This window comes from Lissotriton vulgaris, chromosome 3_1 (genome assembly GCF_964263255.1).
Source record: "Lissotriton vulgaris chromosome 3_1, aLisVul1.2, whole genome shotgun sequence".
Lineage (NCBI taxonomy): Eukaryota > Metazoa > Chordata > Amphibia > Caudata > Salamandridae > Lissotriton > Lissotriton vulgaris.
In genome coordinates, this window is record NC_141689.1 from 1,527,429,233 (window position 1) to 1,527,456,289 (window position 27,057).

Here is a 27,057-nt window from a genome sequence, read left to right on the forward strand (position 1 = left end):
GGAGTTTCTGAATCAAATCACGAATTCCTCACTTTCTAAATTCAAGTATTACCAACTCTCGAGCTGGACAAAGTCTGTGAAGGAAAACAAAACTGGCAATATCCCACTGGAAAAGAAAATGTTGGAAAAACCCTTCAAGAAGGAAATATCATTCTGGTATTGGGCTCTCATAGTTGCAGGGGAGGAAGAAGTTCGGATTCCAGAGAGAATTTGGGGGAAAGAGCTGCCGACGTTGGATACTAACTATTTATGGCAAGTATCAATGAGTAAATGCTGGTCAATAGTAACATCTGCGGCATTAAAAAGAAACCACTTATGTACCACCCACAGAGCTTATTGGACGCCGGATAAATTATCCAAATTCAGCGGAGCTACGGTGAAGTCATGTCCAAAATGTGGTTTAATGAAGGCCAATGACCTACACATGTTCTGGCAGTGCCCCCATCTCGACGGTTTCAGGAAGGAAGTGGGTAAGACCATCGAAGAGGTATTGGGAAAACGGCTAACTGTGAGTATTGATTTAATAATATTTGGGGTATTTGGCTCTCCAGCAGTTAAATTAACAAAACATGAAGAAAATCTACTGTTTATTTTAATCCTCTTGGCTAGGAGGGAGATTTGTCTAAAATGGATTATGCCAATTCCACCTACTAAGGGTGAGTGGCTCACGTCAATTCTAAGAATTTATAGGTTAGATAAAAAGAAGAAACCTTTTTCTAAAAAATACAAATTTTGGGAGTTATGGGAGAATCATCATACTAGCGGATAAAGATTTAACGAAAATGTGGTGACTCTTGGGATGTTCCTTTTTTTTTTCTTTTTTTTTTTCCCTGAGTCCTATGATTAGTGCAAGCAACAATTCATGTGAAGGCCAAACAGAGTAGCCAGAATGGCTAGCTCAATCAACCCCGAAAAGTAACCTTCATAATAAGTAAATGGAAGTAAGGGGACCCAATTTTCCCATTAAGAGAAATTCCGGAATCCACCAGGAAGGTGGGAAGGCAAGAGAAGAAAGGGAAAGGGTGACCCTGATTCTTCTTACTTAAATGTTGCAAAATGAGGACTTATAAAAAAAAAAAAAAAAAAAAAAAAATATTATTCTTCCTTCAACGCAAATACTTCTTTGCATATCGAAGTTTGTGAGACTTTTCAGGCACCTTACTGGTCACAGAACCCACGATCCTGACAGTGTGGTCTTATGTGTGTGTGTGGTGGACTTAGTTCAAGTTTTCATAACCTGCACACTCATACACTGCCCCTACACACTCACACAATGCTCACCCTACACACTCACACAATGTTCACCCTGCACACTCAAACACTGCTCACTCTGCACACTCACACACTGTTCACCCTGCACACTCACACAATGTTCACCCTGCACACTCACACACTGCTCACCCTACACTCTCACTCTGCTCACCCTACACACTCACACACTGCTCACCCTACATACTCACACACTGCTCACTCTACACACTCACACACTGCTCACCCTACAAATTCACACAATGTTCACCCTGCACCCTCACACACTGCTCGCCCTACACACTCACTGCCTCCATGAAGCTCCCAAAACACGTGTTCACCTGTTCTTTGTTTTAGCTCCTGTGTGTCAGTGCACCGTGTAAGCACACAAGCATACCCTGCTCTCTCTGGAACACTCATTCTGCAGAGTCACTCTCACTCTGCAGTCACTCTCACTCTGCAGTCACTCTCACTCTGCAGTCATTCATGCTGTCACTCTCATGCTGCTGTCACTCATGCTGTCACTCTCACTCTTATCTTATCTTATCTTAACCAGAATTTATACAGCGCACATTCACCCGGGGGTTTCATGGCGCTCACCAATAGGTCTAGAAACTGAACCCAGGGAGGAGAAATGGAGTACTAGGCCAGCGTCTGAACAAACAGCCAAGTTTTAAGCTGCCGCCTGAACTGAAGGAGAGTGGTAGAGGAGTGAATCTCCAAAGTGAGGGAGTTCCACAGTTTAGTGGCAAGCGTGGCAAACCTGCGACCTCCCTTCCGTTGGAATTTAAAACGGGGGACATTCAGAAGAATCTGAGAAGCGGACGGCAGGTTGCGAGGAGTGTACTTGGGCAAAAGTTCCTGGATGAACCTAGGACTGCGTGCATGAAGAGCTTTAAACGTCATGCAGGCAATTTTAAAAAGTGTACGCTGTGTAATAGGAAGCCAGTGAAGTTGCTTCAGCAGCGGTCTGGCAGATTGCCAGCGTGGGAGGCGATAGATAAGTCTGGCTGCTTGATTTTGGGCCAACTGGAGGCGTTTACTGAGAGCCACAGGGAGGCCCAGGTAGATAGCATTAGCATAGTCTAAGTGTGATAATACCAGTGCCATCACAACCTGGGTCAAAGCGGACTGAGTAAGCATTCGGCTGATCTTTTTCATTTTCCGAAGCTGAAAAAAGCAGGATGACACCACTGCGTTAACCTGAGGCTTTAGTGAGAGCTCGTCATCAATAAGTACCCCTAGACTTTTGACCAATTTGGACGGAGTAGGGGGCCGGCCAAGTATGGGGGGCCACTCTGCAGTCACTCATGCAGTCACTCTCACTCTGCAGTCACTCTCACTCTGCAGTCACACTCACTCTGCAGTCAATCTCACTCTGCAGTCACTCACTCTGCAGTCACTCTCACTCTGCAGTCACTCTCACTCTGCAGTCACTCTCACTCTACAGTCACACTCACTCTGCAGTCACACTCACTCTGCAGTCACTCTCACTCTGCAGTCACTCTCACTCTGCAGTCCCTTTCATTCTGCAGTCACTCTCACTCTGCAGTCACTCTCACTCTGCAGTCAGTCATGCTGTCACTCTCACTCTACAGTCAGTCATGCTGTCACTCTCACTCTGCAGTCAGTCATGCTGTCACTCTCATTCTGCAGTCACTTTCACTCTGCAGTCACTCATGCAGTCACTCTCACTCTGCAGTCACTCACTCTGCAGTCACTCTCACTCTGCAGTCACTCTCACTCTGCAGTCACTCTCACTGCTGTCACTCATGCTGTCCCTCTCACTCTGCTGTCACTCATGCTGTCACTTACACTCTGCTGTCACTCTCAATCTGCTGTCACTCATGATGTCACTCACTGTACTGTCACTCAGGCTGTCACTCTCCCTCTACTGTCACTCATGCTGTCACTCTCACTCTGCAGTCACTCATGCTGTCACTCTCACTCTGCAGTCACTCATGCTGTCACTCTCACTCTGCAGTCACTCATGCTGTCACTCTCACTCTGCAGTCACCCATGCAGTCACTCTCACTCTGCAGTCACTCATGCAGTCACTCTCACTCTGCATTCACTCATGCAGTCACTCTCACTCTGCAGTCACTCATGCTGTCACTCTCACTCTGCAGTCACTCTCACTCTGCAGTCACTCTCACTCTGCAGTCACTCTCGCTCTGCTGTCACTCTCACTCTGCAGTCACACTCACTCTGCAGTCACACTCACTCTCCTGTCACTCATGCTGTCACTCTCACTCTGCTGTCACTCTCACTCTGCAGTCACTCTCACTCATGCTGTCACTCTCACTCATGCTGTCACTCTCACGCATGCTGTCACTCTCACGCATGCTGTCACTCTCACTCTGCTGTCACTTTCACTCTGCTGTCACTCTCACTCTGCTGTCAGTCATGCTGTCGCTCTCACTCTCCTGTCACTCATGCTGTCACTGTCACTCATGCTGTGACTCATGCTGTGACTCATGCTGTCACTCTCACGCTGCTGTCACTCTCACTCTGCTGTCACTCTCACTGTGCTGCCACTCTCACTCTGCAGTCAGTCATGCTGTCACTCTCACTCTGCTGTCACTCTCACTCTGCAGTCAGTCATGCTATCACTCTCTGCTGTCACTCATGCTGTCACTCTCTGCTGTCACTCATGCTGTCACTCTCACTCTGCTGTCACTCTCACTCTGCTGTCACTCATGCTGTCACTCTCACTCTGCAGTCACTCTCACTCATGCTGTCACTCATGCTGTCGCTATAATACCTTTGGTAATGTTTGTGCTATATAAAAATGCATAAATAAATATTCATGTATTACGGAGGTACTTGGTCAAAAATATCATTGTTGCAAGGAGGGGTGTAGGCGTTATAATTACAGGGTTATGCAGAGCACGCTGGCTGTTGTATAGTTTAGAATTTGAGATTAAATGATCATGCGTTTTACGTCTGCACATTTCTATACATAATGTAAGAAGTGCCCGTAAATAAACTCCTTACATCAGACGCCAAATTGTCACGCGTGCCCTCCAAGTTCACTGCAAAGTCCCCTTGCAGTTCATTAAATGCCCTATATTGATTTAAAATTAATGTTGTACATCCAGAGAAAAATCTCAATGGAACACGTGTGGTTTTCAGGACGCAATCAGATTGACATTAAACAGGTAAATACTTGTTGCATTTCTCCCCGGGATCGAAAGGCTGCGACTGTGTAACCCCACCCCCCTCGCAGTCCTCCCCACCAGCACTGAATCAAAGGTGCTAGGGTAAATAACGGAGGCGGCGGGCCAGCGCTAAGCTGCCAGGCTGCGCGCTCCCTGGGGCAGCTGAATAAAGCAATTCGCAGCTACCCTGGAAGACGCGCGGCTGATCAGTGTCACGTGCATGCGTCAATATGGTTATCAGGTCAGAATGTCGGCAATGATGCTGATGTACATCGTGTGAGTACAGCCTATAAGGCGTTAAGGTTTCGTTTCATTTTAACCTCATGCCAGAAATTATTTTTCTGCGAGGTGCACTTTTTTCCAATCGAAGAGACTGCCCTTTAAAACAAGAAGGCATCGCACTAGGGGCAGGCACGGGAAGAAAGACGGAACTTCTTGTACACGTTTCCGTGAACCGCAGTAAATAAAAATATATCAGTGCCCCGCAGCCTGTGGCTTTGCAGAAGGACGTCAGTGCTTCGCCGTGAAATGGATCCCCCCCAAAAAAAGCTTGTGAGTGGTGCCCCGCGCACGCAACTGCGAGCATATGTCTTCAATTATGGCGGCCGAGTCTGGCCGCCATAATTGAAGATATATGGCCTATGGAGTGCGTAACAGACACCAATAGGCCATAGGCGGAGCTACGCTACCGCCCATGGCCTAATGCGTGTTCTGTTTTAAAACAGCACGCACACGAAGGCCAATGGGAATGGACCTTGGAAATCCACACGCACAGCTATCTGGAATTTCAAGGTCCATTTTCAAAATGCCCGGAATAGGACTCTCGTCGCTGCGCGACACTGCTGCGCAGTGTACGCAGAGCCCGAGCCCTAAAAAGGACTGTCACAGGGACTGCAATTCAGTCATGTGAGGGTGCAGGGGGAATCCCTATTTATATCTATTACCAAGTCTAAATCCAATGAGGATGGTAGAGGGGATGGAGTGGTGTTGCAAACGGCACGGGTGTTTGCTGCCCCATCGCCAATCTGGCGGCGTTCCTGGCACACAGGCCACGGGGAGCGGGGGGTTCATTACTAATGCATGATGATGGACCCGCTCACTACATTTCAATTCAGAAGGGTCATGGGTGCGGCCATCAAGGCGGCGGGTTTGGACCTAGTAAGTTTTGGGACCCACTCGTTCAGGATAGGGGCCTCGGCAGTACCTGGCCATATCATTTTTAGTGTTTCATAAGATAAAGTGCAGTCCCACAGTTGTGACACCTGATGTATATTCATAAAAGACACGATAGATGTTGACCAAGCAGTGCCCTTTGCCTCCTTGAGGTCCTGGCAGAGAAGGTATTTGAGTGAGCCCGAGTGCTATAGTTTGAACCAGAATTTTTATAGTGTGGCCTTTTGGTTGGAAGATTGTTCCCTGTGGTTAAATTCCAAGCGAATTCGAGCTTGGCAAACAGAGTCCGATAATTTAAAAATTGAGCGATATAATCTAGTCTGCCTTAGTAAGCCACCTATCTAATTTAAGAGGGCAGACTATCAGTCTGTATATTAAGAATGGTAAAAAAGTGTATAATTAGTACGTTTTGTAATAGGTCTGGTCAGATGGTGTGCTATATAATACGACCACTTTATAAGAAAGGTGGTGGAAAGGCTGTGTTGTGTTAAAAAAAAACGAGAGAGTATTCTTTATTGGGGAATTTTGAGGTTAGGAATTTTAAAGTAAATGTTTATCGAGTAGGATAATTTTTTTAAAGAGGCAAGAGAGAAGGGACTGTCCGGGAGCTGCTCAGCCTCGTCGCCTTAAAGCAGTTCAGCATAATTTCTAAGTTTGTCAGTCGGCTGCCTGCTTGCTTCCGAGTCGCTTCCCAGCTCCGCGGCCCTCTTTCCGTGTTTTATACCTTGGAATGATGAGCCGCTGGGTGAGTCTGCCGCAGCTCTCAGCAGTAGGTGCACTCGCACACCGAGCTTCCTATCCATCTTTCCAGTCTTCTCCTCACCTTACTGGCAATGTACGTGAGAGGCTGAGAAGCATCAAAACATGGGCTGTAATCTGAAACAAACCGAAACAGAGTGCCCTTCCGGCTTTGCTTTTCCTGAACGGCTAATCGTCAGCTGCAGCATCGCCCCCGGGAAGTCGCCTCGCGATATCTCCTCTGCCAGTGCGCCCCAGCCCCATCAGAGCCTCACCCCCCAGGACAACTGCCGTGCACATCTGGATGGATCCCCCGCTGGAGTGCAGCGCGTCTGACAGACTCCACCTCAAGCTCCTGTGCCGGGACAGGAGCAGTGGGGGGACCTTGGGGCAGTACTCCTGTCCGGTGCAGGGGGGCGACCAGTGGTCACCCTCGCGGTAGGGACGTCCAGTCTGTTAAGGAAGAATGGGAGGGGTGTTACAGGGAGTGGGACGGGTGGGGAGGCCTCTCGATGTTTTACAACATCTTAATGTTCGATTGGGACTTTAGAAAAGGTGTTAGGACGTACACTCGTCAAGGAGAGAGGAGACTGTGGGACGCGGTGCGACCTTTTATGGACCAAACCAAATGTAGTGCGCTCACAGCTGTGCTTAAGTGTGGGAGCACAGGACTCTTGGGGAATAGTTATCTGCCATTGAGTGCAAAGGCGAGGGCTCACTTGAATAGAAGTGCAAATAATGCCATACCGCCGAGCATGCTGGGAGACCAGGCTCCGCGCAGTGGCATGCTGCATGTTTTCCTTAGTAGTAAGTACGAGGATGGTGAGTGGCTCCTACGTCACAGCTCCAGTCCTCACAGATCTGTGTAATATAGAATCCTTGGTCCAGCCAACCCCTGAACGCACGCACCGTGCTTTGCAGGGCCTGTATACACCATGCCACCTGTCGCACACGTGAGCTTGTCTCTTTTCTCTCACGGTGTTATACGGTGTGCACTTTTCAGACTGTCAGACACACACTGCTCATTCACTACTGTGACAGAACTGTAGGCACGCTCCTGTAAACATGGAAATTCACACCCGACAAACATGCAGCGCCACCTCCCACTGCAGGGGCAGACAGGTGGGGTGAATGATTGGCTAGCAAATAAACCGGACTGACTTCACCATGTTTATCAATCATTCCGCAGTGTCGCCTAGCTCCTCTAATAGCCTTCCACCTGTATTTGTTTTTTACTAGCCCTCCCTTCATTTCCACTCGCAGCCTGGCTGCAGCCCTGGGGAGCTCGCGGGGTCAGGGCAAAGAGACGGGGCCCTGCCCACTGCAAGCCAACTGCGCCATCACCTACCTGAACACGGTTTTCCTCCGTGCGCCTTCCAAGGCACCTTCGCGGCGCCTAATGGCTTCTATTAATACCCGTGTTTACTAAACAGTGCCCTCGTTACACGCACCCTAAGAGAGGAGCTCGTGCCCAATTGGCCCTAATTAGGCTGTGTTGCGCCAATTATTCACCCACTCCCAGGCCCTCCGAGGGGCAGGAGAGAGGGCTCCTGGGTGATTGCCCTGGGCCTGGCATTCGCATCCGTGCGGAGAGCTGATGGGACAATTGACTACAAGAGACCCCCACCCACTCGCCTTGCACCCAGAAAAACAAGAAAAAAAGTCCCTCTGGTCGCCAGACACAATATCTTTGTGTTCCTAATGTCGGACATTTATTGATAATCATTTATGGTGGCAGGAAGCCTTTGATATAGAGTGTAGAAGTGAGTTTTTAATCTCACTTATTTTAAAGCGCCGAGACGGCAAACGACGTTTTTGATTACTATGGGAGGATAAGTGCAAAATCCGCATAAGTGCAAAGTCTGCTGAAATGGAATAATGTTTCGATATAGTGCACTTGCCAGAAAAAAAAGGTTGTAGACAATGGCCAGAAAATGTGGGGTTACGGCCAGAGATGCTGATTTTCAGAAGTGGGGAGATAGGTTCGATTCTCCGCAGCTGGGCATCGTGCGATTCTGGGCAAATCACTTAAAGTCCCGATGCTTAACAAAAAAAAAACATGAATGTGCCCTTGTGTAATAACTGGTGCTCCTGTACACTGCTTCAGTGCATCCGGGTCAAGTTCACGCTAAACAAAATGTGTAAAAAATCATAAACACTCTGTTGAAAGAGTTAATTTGAAAGCGGTCTGCACGCAAATCCCTCTGTATGATTTTGTAATTTCGGTCAAATTCTTGTCAACAGACATGACATTGTGTAAACCGAAAAAATATGTATGCCACTATGTTGGCGGAATGCGCTGTTGTACAGATGTATCCATTGCCGTGTTCGACATTTCTGTTTCAGCCATTAAACACAAAATAACGAAATCACAATATTGCACCCATTTTAAAGTAGTTTACGAGACGGCGAGGCGCTACAGTCATCAAACCCCTGCTTCATATGTGGAAGAACATACGCACGTGCATTTCTATATAGCTTCCGGTTAAGCATAGTGACGAAAGTTGGCAGGTACTGTCCGGTACTCAGTGCCTGCGACTCTAGAACTCATGAGGGGGAGTACCTCAATTTCTCAGCAGATGTGTAAGAATACTTTGAACGGGAGCGTACCAGCACTTTCAAAGAGCAGGCAGGTACTGGTGGGGTGTGAGTACCAGCACTTACCAATAGCAGGCAGGTACTAAGTACATGCCCTTCTTAAATTTGAAAGGGACAGTTCCCTTATTCTCCAGTACTGCTGCAATGCATTTAATGGGAGAGTACCGGCACTTCCCAGAAGCAAGCAGCACTCTGGAAAATGAGTCCCAGCACTTCTGTATCTCCACGTAACATACTGCATTGCATGCACTGGTCAGGGAAGGAATGTTTTTGTCTGAGTGATGCTACCCGTTCATGCATGCCATTCTGTGACTGGTTTTCAGGTGGGAGTGTTCGTGAGGCAATGTGCGAGTGCGTATTTGTTTTATGGGTACTTACCTGGCGCGCATGAAATTATTGTATTTTAATTGCATTTATATAGCGCGTACTACCCCTGTCTATGCGTCAAAGCGCTTTTCGGCGAGTAGCACGCTACCCCTGAACCAAAAAAGGATTAATTATAGGGGATGCTGCTTGAGCAGATGCTAATGCACGTCCTCGCCCCCCCCCCCCCCCCCCCCCATGCAGAGAGGGCGGTGCGTCTGTCTCGTTCCGACCACTCTCCTTAACACCCGTGTGTTGTCCTTAGATTTTCTTTCTAGTTTGTGAAAATGAGTCACCGAGCGCTGCCCTGGGACAGACAGATGCTTCCCTGTTGCTGCTATCCAAGGCTGGACATGCCCGCCATGGCCTGTAATTAGCTCCAGGCATGTGCAAACAGCCCCCCACAACGCACACACACCATGCCCCCCCAAAAAAGGAGCATTCCGAAATCCAAGCAACCCGTTTTACAGCTCACTGAAGCCATATACACAAACCTAGCGGTGCCGACTTGGAACAGGGGAGTTAGGTTTAAATCCCGGCATCGGCACAACACCCTGTGATTCTGGACAAATCTCGTGATGTCTCATTCCCTACACATGATCTGTGTATCTAGCCTGCTTCTCCTGTAAATTGCTCCAATGCCGCCGGGCCAAATTCACACTATAGGAATTTGAAATAAAGGTAAGAACGGACGTTCCCACTTTCTTTAACTTGAACCACACACATCGTGTTTACAAAACTGGGTCCGTTTCGGGAAGATTGGGGGCACTTCCTGTTTCTTTAAAAGAAGTTAGGTCTCTTTGAATTCGTTATTGTGCTCAATTTTGACTCATATGGCGGCGACTGAAAACCGATCCGACACCCGCCGGCCGAAGGAGGTAATTTGCCGCTCCAAGCACAAGTGTCTACTCATTGGTGGTAATCGAATTAATCGCATGTTGGCTATTCCGGTTGATCAGCCTATCAGCGCGTTCGTTTGGAAACATTCCTCTATTTCATAATAAAAAAATAATAATAAACAACCTGTTACAGTTTGCCACTAAATCTTCGATGACAATAAAAAAAAAACATGAAAATATCTCATCTTTCCGCGCACGCTTTTTGTGGCATATATGTATATAGCCACAGCTGAAATTAGATTCAGTGTGTACAGCCTGTGCTTTCTTAAATGGCAATGTATTGGCATTTAATAATTTGTAAAAGGATATCGTAATTCTCCAACTTTCTATTGAAAAATGAGTTTACACCTCTGAATCTGGCCGCCGCGCCGTGCCAGCGGTTCCTCGTTATTTAAGTTTGTTTTCCCTCTGCCTCCCGCTCTGGTTTCCTTGTTCCCCCAGCAGCTCCCCCGGCGCCACCCCCTCCCACCTCCGGTGGGGTCAGCTCCTCGCCGTGTTCCTGTCTGATCTGCTCTGGGTACGGCCCCGCCCTCACCCCCTCCCGGGTGTCTATCAATGTGGTGTCAATCACAGTGGCGGCGGCTTCCTTTCATCTCCCGCCCTCCCCCTCCTCCCGGCAGACGCGGGGAGGGAGAGCCGGGCGGGGAGGGGTGGATGGGGGAGAGCTGCACTCACGGAGAGACAGACCAGCCAGAGCCAGGAGGAGACTCAGCAGCGGTTGTCCCTGGAAGGGAGGCTGACCACCAACCAACCTCGGGAGGGGAGTCTTGAGACAACCCCCCTCAAGACAAGAGACTGACCAACAACCAACCTCGGGAGAGAGGAGTCTGGAGACAACACCCCTCAAGACAGGAGGCTGACCACCAACCAACCTGGGAGAGGAGTCTGGAGACAACCCCCTCAAGACGGGAGGCTGACCACCAACCAACCTCGGGAGGGGAGTCTGGAGACAACCCCCTCAAGACGGGCGGCTGACCACCAACCAACCTCGGGAGGGGAGTCTGGAGACCACCCCCTCAAGACGGGAGGCTAACCACCAACCAACCTCAGGAGGGGAGTCTGGAGACAATCCCCCTCAAAACGGGAGGCTGACCACCAACCAACCTCGGGAGGGGAGTCTGGAGACCACCCCCTCAAGACGGGAGGCTGACCACCAACCAACCTCTGGAGGGGAGTCTGGAGACAATCCCCCTCAAGACGGGAGGCTGACCACCAACCAACCCCGGGAGGGGAGTATGGAGACAACCCCCCTCAAGACGGAAGACTGACCAACAACCAACCTCGGGAGAGAGGAGTCTGGAGACAACCCCCCTCAAGACAGGAGGCTGACCACCAACCAACCTGGGAGAGGAGTCTGGAGATAACACCCTCAAGACGGGAGGTTGACCACCAACCAACCTAGGGAGGGGAGTCTGGAAACAACCCCCTCAAGACGGGAGGCTGACCACCAACCAACCTCGGGAGGGGAGTCTGGAGACAACCCCCCTCAAGACGGGAGGTTGACCACCAACCAACCTCGGGAGGGGAGTCTGGAGACAACCCCCGTCAAGACGGGAGACTGACCAACAACCAACCTCGGGAGAGAGGAGTCTGGAGACAACCCCCCTCAAGACAGGAGGCTGACCACCAACCAACCTCGGGAGAGAGGAGTCTGGAGACAACCCCCTCAAGACGGGAGGCTGACCACCAACCAACCTCGGGAGAGGAGTCTGCAGACATCCCCTTCAGGAGGCTGAAGCAGGCAGTCTGAGAGGTAGACCACAACCTCAGGAGGGGGGTCTAAAACAGCTACCTCAAGAGGGGAGGTTAAGCACAGCCACCTCGGGGGGGGGGGAGGCTGAACGCAAATACCCTAAGAGGGGAGGCTGAACATAAACACCCCAGGAGGCAAGGCTGACGGACCTTCAGTCCCAGAGGAGCCTGAAGAGAACCACCCCAGGAGAAGTCTGAAAACCACATCTCAAGAGGGTACAACCACCTCCAGAGAGGACACTGGCTGACACCATAAACCTGAGGAGGGGTGGCTGACTTTCAACCTCAGGAGATGAGGCTGAACACACCCAACTCAGAAAAGGAGGCTTACCACAAACTCCTCTGGAGGGGAGGCTGGAAAACACCCACGTCAGGAGACGAGGTTAAAGACAACCACCTCAGGAAGTCTAACTGACATCATCAATCTCAGGAAGGGAGACTGACTCTGCCAACCTCAGAAGAGGCTGAAACGCCATACCACAACACAGGAGGCAGAACACAATCCCCTGAGGGAAGACTAAATAACAACCACCTCAGAGGGGAGGCTGAAAAAGAACATCCTCAGGAGCGGAGGCTGAAAAAGTACAACCTCAGGAGGGGAGGCTGAAAAAGTACAACCTCAGGAGGGGAAGGCTGAAAAAGAACTACCTCAGGAGGAGAGACTAAAGATTAGCACCTCCGGAAAGAAGCCAGGAGCCTACCACTTCTTGAAAGGATGCTTAAAATAACGACCCTTTGGGGGGAGGGTGGCACCATCAACCCCAGGTAAGAAGGCTGACACCAGCAAGGACTGTAAGGAGGCTGGCACCAAAAACCTCAGGAAGGTAGGCTGGAAACAAGATCCTGAGGAGGCTAGGGTACCACAAAAAACCTCAGGAAAGGAGGCTGACACCAATAACTTGCTGCATACTAAATACTTATAAGGTCCCAAAGGCGAAACCTATTGGCTATGCCAAGGCTTTTTAGCATTGGAAGAGACGCTGCGTCAGTAGCGAGAGTAGAGTAAATCGGGGAAATAACCTCAGGTGAAGACCTCAGGGCGGAAGGTAGACCTCGGGTGGGGGCACTTTAAACGACCTCACCAGGCGAGGTTGGGCAAAAGTCCAAGAGGGAGGTTGCCACCAACAGCTAAAGGAGGGAGGCTGCAAAGAGCCGCAGGCGCACCCGAGTCAATAACCTCAGGAAAGAAGACTACGCCAGTTGTCTCTGGGGGGGCCTGGCACCCACAACCCGAGGAAAGGAAGTAAAAAAACAACCCAAGAGTGGGAGCTGCAAAAAACATTTTGGAGGAAGGGTGAATGGACATCCACAAGAGGGAAGACTGCTAACCTCGGTGGCGGGTTGGGCTGGTTCGTCCCCCCGAGGAGGGCCCAGAGGCTCCGAGAACCCGAGGAGGGGAGGCCAGCACCACAGCAAGACCAGGACTGACCCCCCACAACCTGGGGAATGGTCTGACACCAGCAGCCTCGGGAGGCTGACACCAACGCCTGACGGAGATCAACGCCACCGGTTTGAGGAGGGGAGTCGCTCTCACGCGCTGATTGGAGGCTGCGACGACAACTTCTGATTGGAGGCTGACACCAACCCCCTCGGGAGGAGAGACTGACAGCAGAATCTGAGGAGGGAAGGAGAGCAGTCAGAGGAGAGTCCGCACGCGCACCCCCGGGGAGCATCGCTCCTGCCTCGCTTCGGGAAGCCCCTGTCAGGGAAGGAGGGAGCGCCCAGTCTGTCTGTGGAGAGAGAGAGTCTGCAGCTGCCCGCGGCGGTGCATTCCGATTCACTGTGTGTGTGGACCTGTCATCACTCCCTCGGAGCTACCGCAACTTCAGCCGGGACCTTTCCTGACACAAAAAGCTCGTCTTCACCTTTTCTTGTTCCTGGACAAAGAAGGCGAGTCGAGAAAAGGAGAGCTGTCCAAGGAAAACAGGGAGGGAGGGGAACCCCCTGCCCAGGTTCCCGTAACAGAGGACGTGATTGTGCGCTGCCCCTCGGTTCACACGCATCCCGGGGCTTTACTCACCTCTGAGTCACAATCACAACACGAGCCGGGCTCAGTCCCCGTGCCCCGTGGGAAGGGGCGGGCCGGAGCGCAGGGCAGGAGGACGAGGAAACTCGCTGGGGTTTGGACTCAGTCACAGCCTTGCCCGGGAGAGCGCAGCAGCAGCACCAGGAGGCAGCCCCGCTCCCCAGCCGCACTTGGATGCCGATATATAGCGCCACACTGCCACGAAAATCGCCTCTGGGCGCGTTGGACGCCTGCCGCGACCTGAACGCAGAGGAAGCACGACCAACCGCCCTTGTCTGGATTACAAATACGCATCTTATTTATAAATATTATTTTTTGCAATATTGACTGTCAGTAAACAAAAGGGCAGGACGAAAGGATATAATGTTTGCCCCCGGGTCCTGATACCTTTTCGCCTCAGGAGCCCAGAAGCACTCGCCCGCCGCCACTTCGGATGTTTTGGTGGTCCGCATCGAGACTGGAATAAGAGAAAGCTGCAGATTTTGGGTCGGAGTTTTCCACCCCGAAACCCGCCTCCCTGTCCCCGAACTCACCAGCGCTGCCCGCGGGAGTGGGTGGGCACAAGTGGGGCGGCATGCCACAACTCTCCAGCAGCGGGGCAGGGGGCGAAGGGGACCCCGAGCTGTGCGCCACCGACGAGATGATCCCCTTCAAGGACGAGGGGGACCCTCAGGAGGAGCCCAGCTACACCGAGGTCAGACACCCGGGCGAGGAGGAGGAGGAGGGCGACCTGGCCGACATCAAATCCTCCCTGGTGAACGAATCCGAGGTCATCGGCCACGGGCACGAGGTGAGCGCGCGTGACGGGCAGAGCCCTGCCAGTTTCAATATAGTGCTTAGATCCTGCGGCATTCAGTAGCACGCTTTACTATTCTTCGAATTGAATGTTGCTCATCATTCGCACACGGGGAAGATGAAAGGCCAAGGCAGCCACGCTGGGATTATCACACGTGACATCCAGCATACGAATCTCTTGGCAGCGTGCGCTATAGCCCCCCTGGGCGAAATAAAACCCCCTCCCACCCCCCATCACCACTCCCCTTGCCATGTTCCTTTTAAATGTTATTTTCTAAATCACATTTAGAAATGCGTGACAACTCGTTGAAACATATTTGCATGCATTTAAAGCTTTATCCATCGGGTGCTAGTCTCACGACTCGGAGCACAATGTGTCTGGGTGACAATCTAATCTGACACCCCGGAGAACAGGCTGACTCAAAGGTCGAGAGTCCGAAACTTTGGAGCGCAGTTTCACTCACTTGAGGCGATTCTCACTTTTGGTAATTTTCAAATGCCCAGTGGCCTTAGTAGAGTTTCACGCCTGCCAGTTAGTATTCTTGTATAAACACATTACGTTATTTTTTAAATAACGCACCTGGTCCCTCAGGGCTCACCTTGCCATCTCCTAAATCTTTACATCTCTGTCTTGAGACATATCAATGTTGGTGTGGTGCTATAGACAAAACTGTCAACTGTTAATTATTAGTGTTCAATTGTTCTTACAAAAAACAAATGAATGTTCCTTTATATGCCCGTGTCGTTGGTCGGCTCGACCTTCCTTATGTCACTTTTGTATGTATCTTTTTTATTACTACAAAAAAACAAGTCTGGATCTTTACGTTGGTGGAATATGTTAACTCTGAACGGAGGATCTCTTAATGCACGACACGGTGCCCAAAAATGTGCAAGACATTGTTTGGACGCGGTCATAATATGCGGTGATGCCAAGAAAGGAAACACTTGCACCAAAAGAGCGGAGGTGTCCTGGTGTTGGCAGTGGTAAACAGGGTATCTTCTGTACAGAAAGGTTTTCTCTTCTGGGAGGGCAGAGGGCAGCATGACACCATACGAAGCGCTCGCCCTCCCTGCCGATGAAAGGCTTTCTACATGTTTGCCTACTTTTATATGAAAACGTTAACTGCTGCGGCAGTTCCCTCCCCTTGGCACTGCCATTATGAATTCCACAACGCACGTCAGTGAGAGATTAAGTAGCCTCCGGTCATGATCCTCGGATATTCGTGACTCGAGTTCTGAAGCTCAAGTGTTGCCAACTTTGGACGGTCACAAAACGCTACGACGCTCTAGCCAGCAGCTTCTATGAGCATTGTGAGCGACCGGAAGTGTGGCCGCGAGGGCTCATTCCAGAGGCCCTTCCAAGCGCTGCAGGGTTACCGGGAGGTGACACCGTCTGTGCTGCCTCCTTTCCCCCGCCTGCGGGGTTGCTTCATGTCAACTGGAAAAATTAGAGAAATCCACATGGGAGGGGGGTGTGGTGAACTAAACTTCGCGGGGTTAGAGAGAGGATTTGCTGACCTATGGCATCGGTGTGAAAAGTGCAAGACACTACGGAGGGATTTGCGAAGCAGCTGTAGGTTGTGGATGCGCACAACATCTGCGCCACTATTAATAATAACATCAGAGATAGCTCGTTGTGTAGCGTTTAAGGGCAGTCTTGCTGAACTACAAACTATTATTATGGTTAACCTTTATGTCGGCCCCTGCACGAGTTTTGAAAAGCCAAGATCCCACCTCAAGCTGCGAGTTCTAGCTAGGTTACCCGAACATGAGTGTAGCAGGTGCCTCAACCCACTGAGCCATGTTGCTTTATTAATTTACTGACGTTTCTGAGGGCAAAGCAGACAGACAATGGGTAAACCGATGTGAGGTTGGTCTGACTAAAAATCAGCTTCGCCATTGATTACTAAATATCGCCGGACTCTACCAAGTAGGTCGGAGTCCCCTTCCAGTCACATGGTTTGCACCTAACTGTAGCCTTTTCCCAAAAAAATGCCAACAATTGTGTTCCTAGGGCAGCCTGACGAATTCACTCCCGTTGGAAGTAATAGCCTCCAGGTTTCTTCACTGTGTTCCAACTTTCTTAAGACTAAGGGCTCTGAAATCAGTTGGCAAGCACGAGGCAGTTCTCACACTGGGCCAAAAACACTGCCAATTTCACACCCATCTATACTTGCTCGTGGTTTTCTCTTGTAGAAAGTGCTTTGAAGGACTATGTGAAATGCATCCACATTTATTTGCCCTTTATTCTGTTCATGTCTGCACTGCGTGACATTGACATTGCAGTGCAACCTGAACTTTCAGCTTAAAAATATTTCGAAGAGCCACAACGGGATCATGTTATGCTTTGACCTAAAAAGGGCCACCAGCAAGGGTGAAAGTGTAAAGCAAGAGATGCTCTGTGGATCGTTCGAAATAATGTGTCCCCTACCTCAGCAGAAGCAGAAAAGGGGAAAACATAAACTCAAACCAGAGAGCCAGTACAATTGTACAACCAAAGTAATATGCAGCTAGAAGTACAGTACAAGAACCCGTTATGTAAATAGTGGTACAATTCAAAATATAAAATAAAAAGTAGATGGGCTGACTTTCATACATCTAATCCGCTTCATACCTCTTGTGTTTTGTTTGCTCGCTACATGCACATTGCCTTATGTAACGTAACGTTTGCTTTTGTAACATGCTCACTTGTAATTTTTCCCCATGTTTCACTACTGTTCCTATTGTGAAGCGCTCTGACACCTTCGGGTAGTCCGCGTAATATAAAAACGCACAAAGTAAAATAAACACAAAATAAATAAGATAGGCCGCCGCCCATCCGGGCTAAACTACTGCGACGGTAGCGGACGCCTGACCGGGCACGTGGGCAGCTGGCCGGGCCCTTGTGCCCCCCTCAGCCGCCTTGCCTTGCTACTAACTCGGCAAGGTCCGTGGCACCTCGGCTCGCGCTTGTGCGGAGCGGGGGCTTGCTTTCTTCCCCCTCTTCCGTTCGGCGGAGGGGATCAAAGCTCCAAACGTAAACAAACCGAAGAAAGGAAGCCAGGCCTGGCTGCAGATGAAGCGCCGGCCCCCAGAGGCTCCCCTGCACAGCCGGGCCTGCAGCTGCTGGAGGCGCGCGCGCGGCCCGGGGTCAGCGGGGGGCGGGGGCGCTGGCCTCGCTCTGGTGGGGTGGGGGCGGTGCACGAGCGCCGCGAGGGCGTGTGCGCTCAGCGCGCGTGGAGCGCACTGGCGCGCGCACTGCACAGGTAGCAGCCGGGGGGCGGGGCCGGGCGGCTGGTGTGTAAATACAGACACGTGGGCGCCGAGCGGCGCCGCGGGGAAGGAGGCACGGAGGCACGCACCTGGAGCGTGCCCCCTTGAACATTGGAACAGTATAGCAGGTATGGCAGTGGCGTACACGAAATGAGGTATCCCCCCCCCACACACTCCCAGCTTTGGGGTGAATAGGAACCCTCTGATGGATTACCCCCCCCCCCCCACCACCACCACACACACACACACACACAACCTCTCCTCGACAGGCTTAGCCCCGACTCAGTGCCCAAAAATTATGTTCGAGACTGGCATATATTGGGTAGAATAACACTGCCTTTAACCCACTAATATAAATATTGATTATTCCCAACCTTCAGCTACAGCGCTGTACTCAATAAGGGTGAACCGATATGAGGCTGTCCCCCAAAACTGTAATATTGAAGTCAAAATGTGAGTGAGACTTCAGGTGGCCCGATGTTTTGAATTAGGAAAGGCGTTGCCATCTCTCAATTGAACATGCTTCTTGGAAATTTGATTATTAAATACTCAAATCCAGATAGTCTAAAAAATTCGCGAACCAACGGTGCACTTTAGCTACAATTCCTCAAGCCCGAGAGCGCTGCAAACCGAAGGAGTTTGTGTCACACAAGTAGAACAAAACAGGCCATTGCCCCCCCCCCCCCCCCCCATCCGCAAACCATGGTACCCGAAGAAATTTTGCCACTGAAGTTCAGTTTCTTAGAAGTGCAATGGACCAAGATTGCTACACTTGTTGAAGTCCTCAGACCAAACAAACAATGGAAAAACCTGTCTCATTTACAAACTCACAACAGGCTAGACCATAACCAATCAGGCTTCTGCCGTAGCACAGGGCAGACACCAGTCATACCAGCACCTTAAACAGCATCTTGGTCGTGGCGAGCCTTGGTTACTGTGCTCTGAGCTTGCTTTACATGTCTTATGCCTTTGACACTGTGGACCACGCCATTCTTTTCATTGACTACAATTGGTATCCCTTGTCACTGACAATGCTTTACAATGCTTCAGTCATTCCTCGCAGACCAGCCTCAAGAAGGAAGATTAAGCAACTTCTCATCCTGTACAAGCCCCATCAATTGCCAGGTATTTCGAGGATCAATCCATCACCCCTGCTCATCAACATGTATGTAAACTTCTTTAATGGGTGCCCTAAAACCTCATAAAATTCTACGACCTGACATGTAAAGGTAGAGAAAAGCGGGACAATTCACTCATTTCTCAAACGGTTGAAAAGCAATTGGGATCTGGATGAACCAAAACAGAATGAATACTTAATGGGTCTAAACGAACATCGAATAAACGTTAATGGCTATAAAACTTAATAGCTCTGAAACCTAGGGGAATGGATTCCCTCCGGAATATTCTTCAGGTCAAAAATCCCAATGAAATCTAGGGTCAAATACCTAGATAGAGTGTGGGCCGCCAAACTCAGTTTAACCACCCACATTTGCACAGTGCTCAAATATTTTCACCAACTAAACCTGCTTAAAACACAGCCACTCATCCAGACTGAACACCTCCTTGCAGTAGTCAGAGCGCGCCCTTTTATGACAGCAATACAGTAAAGAATAGACTGCAAGTCTACCAAACCATAAGAATAAAAAAAAATGCAGCTGTATAAGCCATCTGTTGATTTGGCGATGCCTAAAACATAATCGAGCACATCAGAAACCTCCACTTACTCCTAGTACAAGTGTCGCCTTCAAAGTGCTCTGCCTCATCTTCAGATGCACAGAAGGCTCTGCTCCAACTACCTGCGGAATAAGAGCTAGCGATACAACCCACCAGACCTCGCCACTCAAGTGACCTCAGTCTCCTCACAAACAAACTGCAAGAAATGAGGCCACAGGCACTTCTGAGTGTCTGGCCCTTACATGTGGAACCACCTGTCCCATCATATACCCTTCCAAACTTTATTTATTTGTGTGGCTATTCCTTCAGAAAAAAAACTTGAAGCTCACCTATTCAAAATATCACTAGTGCCAGCATCATCTCCAAATTTCATTCTCACAATCATCTAGATGCAATCGAGTTATGCAGGGTGCACTATACAAATATAAACGAATCTTTATTCACAGAGATAGGGTCTTGTGTGTGTGTGTTTTTTTAATGGACACCGGTTACCAGGGGCGTCAATGAATATGTGTTAAAATATGTAAATCTTGATTAATACTGGCAAACTCTTAGATTATTGCCTGTCCACAAGACACACAGATTTTTATGCTTTTACTAGTGACATCCAGGGATGGCAGTGGGTGTGCCCAAGGAACTGAGTAAAGCAAATGGTTCACACACCAAGCATAAATTAAACACCTTTGCTTGTGTTCACATTAATTTTCAATGATTTTTCCCACTCGTGTCCACAAATGTAAATTTAAATTACCTGAGAATGGGTGGTAAAGGAAGCACGGCAACTATGTTGTTTTGTATCACCAGTTTCCTCTGTGTGCTAAGTATTCTCTTTTGCCTGGGATTTTTATGACCGAGGCAAGTAGCAGTAAATCTCTGTAAGTTCTAGGCACATGCGTGGGCCTCCAGAGATTTACAGCTTTTTTAATGGCTCTGGGTGCCCTGTGCGTGGGAAGTCACAATCATTTTGTAGGTAGATTTCCACCTTGGGAACTCATACACAAATACTCTGGTTAAGGCAGAAGGAAGTGATTTTCCAGGGTGGGAATGCAAATAGAACAGCCACATATTCAAAGAGGTGTAAGAATCCGAGTTTCTCCACCAAGAAAGCATATTCTCATTGGAAAGATATTAATGACATTACATCTGCAAACACTCCTTTCCAAATGATTTACGCCTGTAATATTTCTATCAAGTAGAAAGCCCACCAGAGTAAGTTTTGCAAAGTTGAAACAAATTTCATAGATTTCCAGAAGTACTTCTGGGATTTTTAGAAAATCTCCCAAACATCGTGAATCTACCCCAAGCATAGTGAATTCACGGAGTAGATTTTTTACTTTTTCCAGTCTTCCCTTGCCGACTGGTCCTTGAGTTTCAAACATTTTTTGCACCAGGTCAAACTTTTCTAAATGTGAAACAAGTTCCAGGATATTTTGTGTAAGCAAATGTGCACATATGTACCATATACACTGTGAGAAACTGCACATTGTCCCTTACTTTTGCATGGCACATAGCACTAACTGCGCCTACTGAAACACCTCTATCAGCTTGGTGTACTATACAATTTTTATTTATTTCTAGATATAGGAGCCGAATTGTAGGACCAAAAGCCCAAGATACCCTTCTTCTTTACTGTAAATGGACAACAAACTTGCTCAAAGGGCATTGAGTGAGGTACTTCATATCTCTTTATCCCTTCTTTAGCTTATGTTAAAACTGACAACATAGGTGCCCGATTTTGAAACTACTACTCCATTGTTTGGTCAAAACAAGACATTTTCACGCTTCTGTTGAGACATTCACTAATGCTTCAGCCTGCTCAGATTTGAGCCATTTTCACTCTTGGACCACAACATGTCTGCCATACAGAAGTGGGAGATGCCACGGGGACTATGGTCAGGTTACATGAAGTATATTTTGTGCCTGCGTATCAGGGTCTACTTAACTCATCCGAGCCTTTTCTTACATCATACTCAATTGTAGGCTTTGCCAGTTGTCGCAGTGCAGCGCTGTTGTGTAGGCGGCAAAAGATGATCTAATTTGATTATTGTCAATGCTCTGTTTGTTTTCAATACTCAGCAGGGATATGACAACATCTGGAAGAGAAATAACCGGCAGAACGGTTACAATATTTGACAAGCAAAATTCTCCTAAATGTTGTATGCAAATAGCTGTAATAGGTTTTAATAACTGTCGAGTAAAATCAGCTACACACATTTGTATTTATTTTTCTTTTTCCGGTGTCAAAAACTTGTAATTTGGTGCCATGGATAAGGATGTACAATGTTGTTTTTTAATGGAGTGCAAAATGCAACATACTTACTGTTTAAGGTCATTGTTTGCTTAAATTGTTCTGCTGCATGGATTTTTGTCCATTGCAGACCCTAGCCCTCGGGTAGCATAAGCAACAGTGCAAATTTGATATAGTGGTAACTGCATGACTCTCCTCGTTTCAATTCTCCCTCTTCTGCCAGGAAATCGTGATTGAGCACAGAGAGTGACGTAATTTCAAGCTTAGACAATTTAGCTATCTGGGATGCAACTATTAGAATTCAGGACTTTTTGTTCCACTGACAGCAATTCGATGCTTGACCAAATCACATTCAGTCTACTATTGAATCATGCAACAGTGACAATATTTATTTGAAGGGCATTGACATGTCAAAACTGCAGTATTATAAAGTGTATAAAAACAAAGTCTTACGATTATAATATGACAATTAAACTCTAAAAGTGACATATGTCATTGTATGCTAGACTTACGCGAAACTCAATTTATCATGTCAGTTTCAATCTAATGCAGATCACCCCAGCAGTTGAAATCATTGTTTTAAGTGGACTAAAAATTTCACGGTGTAGTCTGCACCACCAATCAAGTTGCTTTATCTGGCATCAAAGCTGTGAGATGGATAGCATAAAATTATATTATTTCCCTCTAATTATGTTTCTTGCTCTCTAGTGCTCTCCTGGTTACTCTTTTCAATGCTTAATTATCTTCCCATAGAAATAACCCTTTCTGCCGGTGTCCCTCACCCCAAATGCTGTGATTAGGGATCTTTTGCAGATCTTGGTGCAGTTTGTTTAACAAATAGTGAGTCTAACTAAAAAACTTGAACTTTTGTAAACACAATTCTAATTTTAACAGATGAGCGAAGCCTACAATCATTAAATGAGGTATCATTGGAAAACAAATCCCACATTTGTATGGTTTTGTGTCTACAAGATAAATACAAAATGTACTGTTCATATAACATGTTGCAATACACGATTTTATGGTTTGGTGTTGGGCAGGGCCATATTTCAAACTGTGTCCTAAATAGTACAGTTTAATGAAATACATGATCATTAGTTTTGCATAAATCCAATGCCCCCCAAAGCACCAACGTTGAAAATAATATCACAACAAATGCATATCAAATGAATGTCAGCATACATCGCTACAAGAAGTACCACGAATAATAAGACATACAGAATAGAACGATACAACACATCAAAGTAACACCAAAACCTAGAACTGCTACTAAGTGCGGCGCTGTAAAGTAATGATGCTGCTTTGATTTAAAGCCATTTCTAAGACCCACTCAAGAATGATAGATTTGAAAGAGAGCATGCCGTTTACAATTTCCTTGTATTATTTGCAGATTCCTGCTGCACAACACTCAGACTAAATAGTTCCTACGATGCTGTGCAACTGAGTATTCTCTTCTGCTTCTATCCCAAATGCTGCCAACATCAACTGGGTTCCATCGGATGCACTATCACCAATTTTTAGTGCAGGTGTAGTGCTTGTGTGTATTTTTAAAATTACTTTTATACAATGTTTAGTCAAGAAAAACCTTGTTAGTTGGTCAATATTATCAGAGATAATGCCATTTGTAAAAAATGTCACTGAGCTAAAGATGCAGTGCACCTCAATTTCCACGCTTGTGCAACTAGCTTTCCTTTAACTATTTTTTTACCGCTATTGGCACACAAACATTATTTTTCAATCCTATACTATAAAAGAAACCTTTAAAAAACCTCTCTAATATCCTGAATGCAGGGGAGTGGGTCATAGTTTCATACACAGCCTCTAGAAGAGAAGAGGGGAGGCAGGTCAAAGATGGGTGACTCATGGTCCTACTCAAGGAGAAGACGCAAAAATGCTGGGAGTAGGAGATTCAAAAGTATATAGGTGCAAGCAATATATTGTGCAAGGGCATGAATAATCAGACTGTGTGTGGCAATTCATTAATCACCCATGAACCTTCTCACTGACACCCTTTCTGAAGAGAACATTTCCTGAAAGGTAGTATCTCCTGAATGCAAAATTACTTTCTCTCATTTGATACTAACAAGCGAATGATCATGGCATCCCTCTCCACACCCTCTGCGGCTTTCATCCAACTTCATCTGCTGGAAGGCCTTGCCTGCCATCTAATAATTAAGACTCTCGCTTTGCATTCACACTTCCCGATCTACATCATCTTTTCAAATGATCCTTGCACTTTGGTGTCTTCCCTAACAAACCTCCACAGAATACACTCCACTGAGAAAACTCTTGCACATCTCCAACTTCATAACCCTCTTCATCTCAATCTTTCCCTGTCCTCCCTGATTAGGTCTTCTCTGGTTGCAAAAGACCTATAGTGGGCTTACCAAAAACTTACAATGGGGTTAAAGCCTGCCCATTGCTTACCATTGGTTGACTTTATTGCCACTCTCATTTGCTTGACTCATATTCGATGACTTGCAATCCTCTTCATGTGTTTGTTTCTTTCCTGGAGCATAGCCTCTTAATCATGCTTTTGATTGGCTGACTTATATCCTTCCACTGCTTATTTTTAGGAAACTACATTTTTCTTTTTCCTTTCGAGCACCATGAGAGTGTATGTGCTTTCTAGCTATTTTCCTTGTGTGTTTCTCCCCCTCCAAATACCTGCCCCGCATACTCTCTTGCTCTTTCCCAGGTGTACTACTTGCTAGCTCTTGGGTGCTTCTACCGTGGCACATTGCCTAGTGGTGTGTGTTGCTCTCTGCCTTGTGTGCATTTCCCTTGGTCCTGTATTTCCTTCTCCATCGTGTGCTGCTCACTGTCTCTCTTGTGGGCGTCACCCTCCACTGCTGGTGCTCTGGGTTCTCTCCATCATGTGCTTCTCCACTTCCCGCATTGTTGCCCTTTCCTTCCTCCCCCCACTTTCTCCCCCACTCACTCCTCTGTTGCTTCTCCACTTGCGCAGTCCTATTTTATTTTGGGAATTCACAGTAACATTTGTCCTTTTTTTAGTTAACCATTCCTAGTTGCGTCCACCATCTTGAATAAGTAAATTTGAAAAAAGCCAAGCAAATAGCACCTGAGTCATTCTGCTGGCATGTGCATGTGTGGAGATGCATGCATATGACATCACTCATGCGTTCACCAGTGGAATGACACAACCACCAGCAATTTCATCTCACCTTTTCCATTTTTTCCGATGCTGTACAGCATCGACAAGGATAATTTGATCATTTTTCAGAGGCTGCACAGCATCGTAAAAAACATTGTAAAGCCAAGCAGCCCGCAACCTCACACAGTGGCTCACCAACTGCGCCTACGAACTCGCACCACTGAAGAATCCTCCCAGCAGACCCGGCAGGAGGAAAGCCTCGTGGTTTACCAACGACCTCAATAACTCCAAAAAAACCTGCCGCACCCTCGAGAAAGCCTCGCGCCACGACCAGACATCAGAACACATGACCGCCCTCAAGAATGCCACCCGCAAACACCACCAGCTGATCCGCACCACCAAGAAGACAACATTCAAAGAACGACTGGACAACAACACCCACAACAGCAAGGAACTCTTCAGCATCGTTAAAGAGCTCTCCAACCCCAGCGCCTGCAACAACGACATCACACCCTCGCAAGACCTCTTCGACTCATTCGCCTCGTTCTTCCACCGCAAGATCACCGACATACACAACAGCTTTGGCGCGCTGACCACGTACCCATCCACCGAACCAGTGCCCCCCACTACCACCCTTTGCACCTGGACCCCTGTCAGCACCGAAGACACCAGACGCCTGATGAACACCATCCACTCCGGCTCCCCTACCAACCCCTGCCCACACAACATCTTCAACAAAGCCGACTCCATCATCGAACCCCAACTCCGGAACATCATCAACAGCTCCTTCGCATCCGCCACCTTCCCGGAGAGTTGGAAACATGCCGAGCTGAGGGCCCTCCTGAAGAAACCCACCGCAGACCCCATGGACCTGAAGAACTTCCACCCCATCTCGCTCCTCCCCTTTCTAGCCAAAGTCATTGAGAAGACCGTCAACAGACAACTCTCCGCCTTCCTCAAGACCAACGGATCCCTCGACCCCTCACAGTCCGGTTTCTGAGCAAACCACAGCACCGAGACCGCCCTCATCGCAGCCACCAACGACATCTGGTCCCTGCTCGACAACGGGGAAACTCCTGCCCTCATCCTCCTGGACCTCTCAGCAGCCTTCGACACCGTATGCCACTGCACCCTGATACAGCGCCTCAGCAACACCGGAATCCAAGGAGCGGCCCTGGAGTGGATCATCTCGTTCCTCGACGGAAGAACCCAGAGAGTCCGCCTCCGCCTGTTCCGATCCACGGCCACCAAAGTCATCTGCGGCGTTCCACAAGGATCCTCACTCAGCCCCACCCTCTTCAACATCTACATGAGCCCTCTCGCAGCCATCGCACGCCAACACAACCTCAACATCATCCCCTACGCCGACGACACCCAGCTGATCCTCTCCCTCACCAACGACCCCGCCACCGCCAAAGCCAACCTCCAGGAAGGAATGAAAGATGTTGCGGAATGGATGAAGATCAGTCGTCTAAAACTGAACTCAGACAAGACGGAAGTCCTCATCCTCGGACCATCTCCCTCCGCCTGGGACGACTCTTGGTGGCCCCCTGCCCTGGGCACCGCACCCAAGCCAACGGACCACGCACACAACCTGGGCTTCATCCTGGACTCCTCCCTCACGATGACCAAGCAAGTCAACGCCGTCTCGTCATCCTGCTTCAACACCCTGTGCATGCTCCGAAAGATCTTCCGATGGATCCCCACCGAAACCATGAAGACGGTCACTCAGACCCTCGTCACCAGCCGTCTGGACTACGGGAACACCCTCTACGCTGGAACCACAGCCAAACTCCAGAAAAGACTCCAGCGCATTCAGAACACCTCAGCACGACTCATCTTGGACATCCCTCGCCACAGCCACATCCCTGCCCACCTGAAAGACCTGCACTGGCTCCCCGTCAACAAGAGGATCACGTTCAGACTCCTCACCCATGCACACAAGGCTCTCCACGACACGGGCCCGAAGTACCTCAACAGTCGCCTCACATTCTACACACCCACCCGCCAGCTCT

At 48.6% G+C, this 27,057-nt stretch overlaps 1 protein-coding gene across 4 annotated transcripts in view; it reads left to right on the plus strand.

Annotated features, from left to right (window-relative positions):
• The first annotated feature begins 13,270 nt into the window (after positions 1-13,270).
• The window catches only part of LEF1 (lymphoid enhancer binding factor 1), a 252,049-nt gene continuing 238,262 nt past the window's right edge, over positions 13,271-27,057 (plus strand). The window contains exon 1 of one of the 4 annotated variants that reach the window (XM_086962011.1): positions 13,271-14,748. In XM_086962011.1, coding sequence (XP_086818137.1) covers positions 14,533-14,748 — 216 coding nt within the window. In that variant the 5' untranslated portion in view covers positions 13,271-14,532. The remainder of the gene's footprint in view (positions 14,749-27,057) is intronic. The other 3 variants (XM_086962009.1, XM_086962012.1, XM_086962010.1) reach the window with 3 other exon arrangements.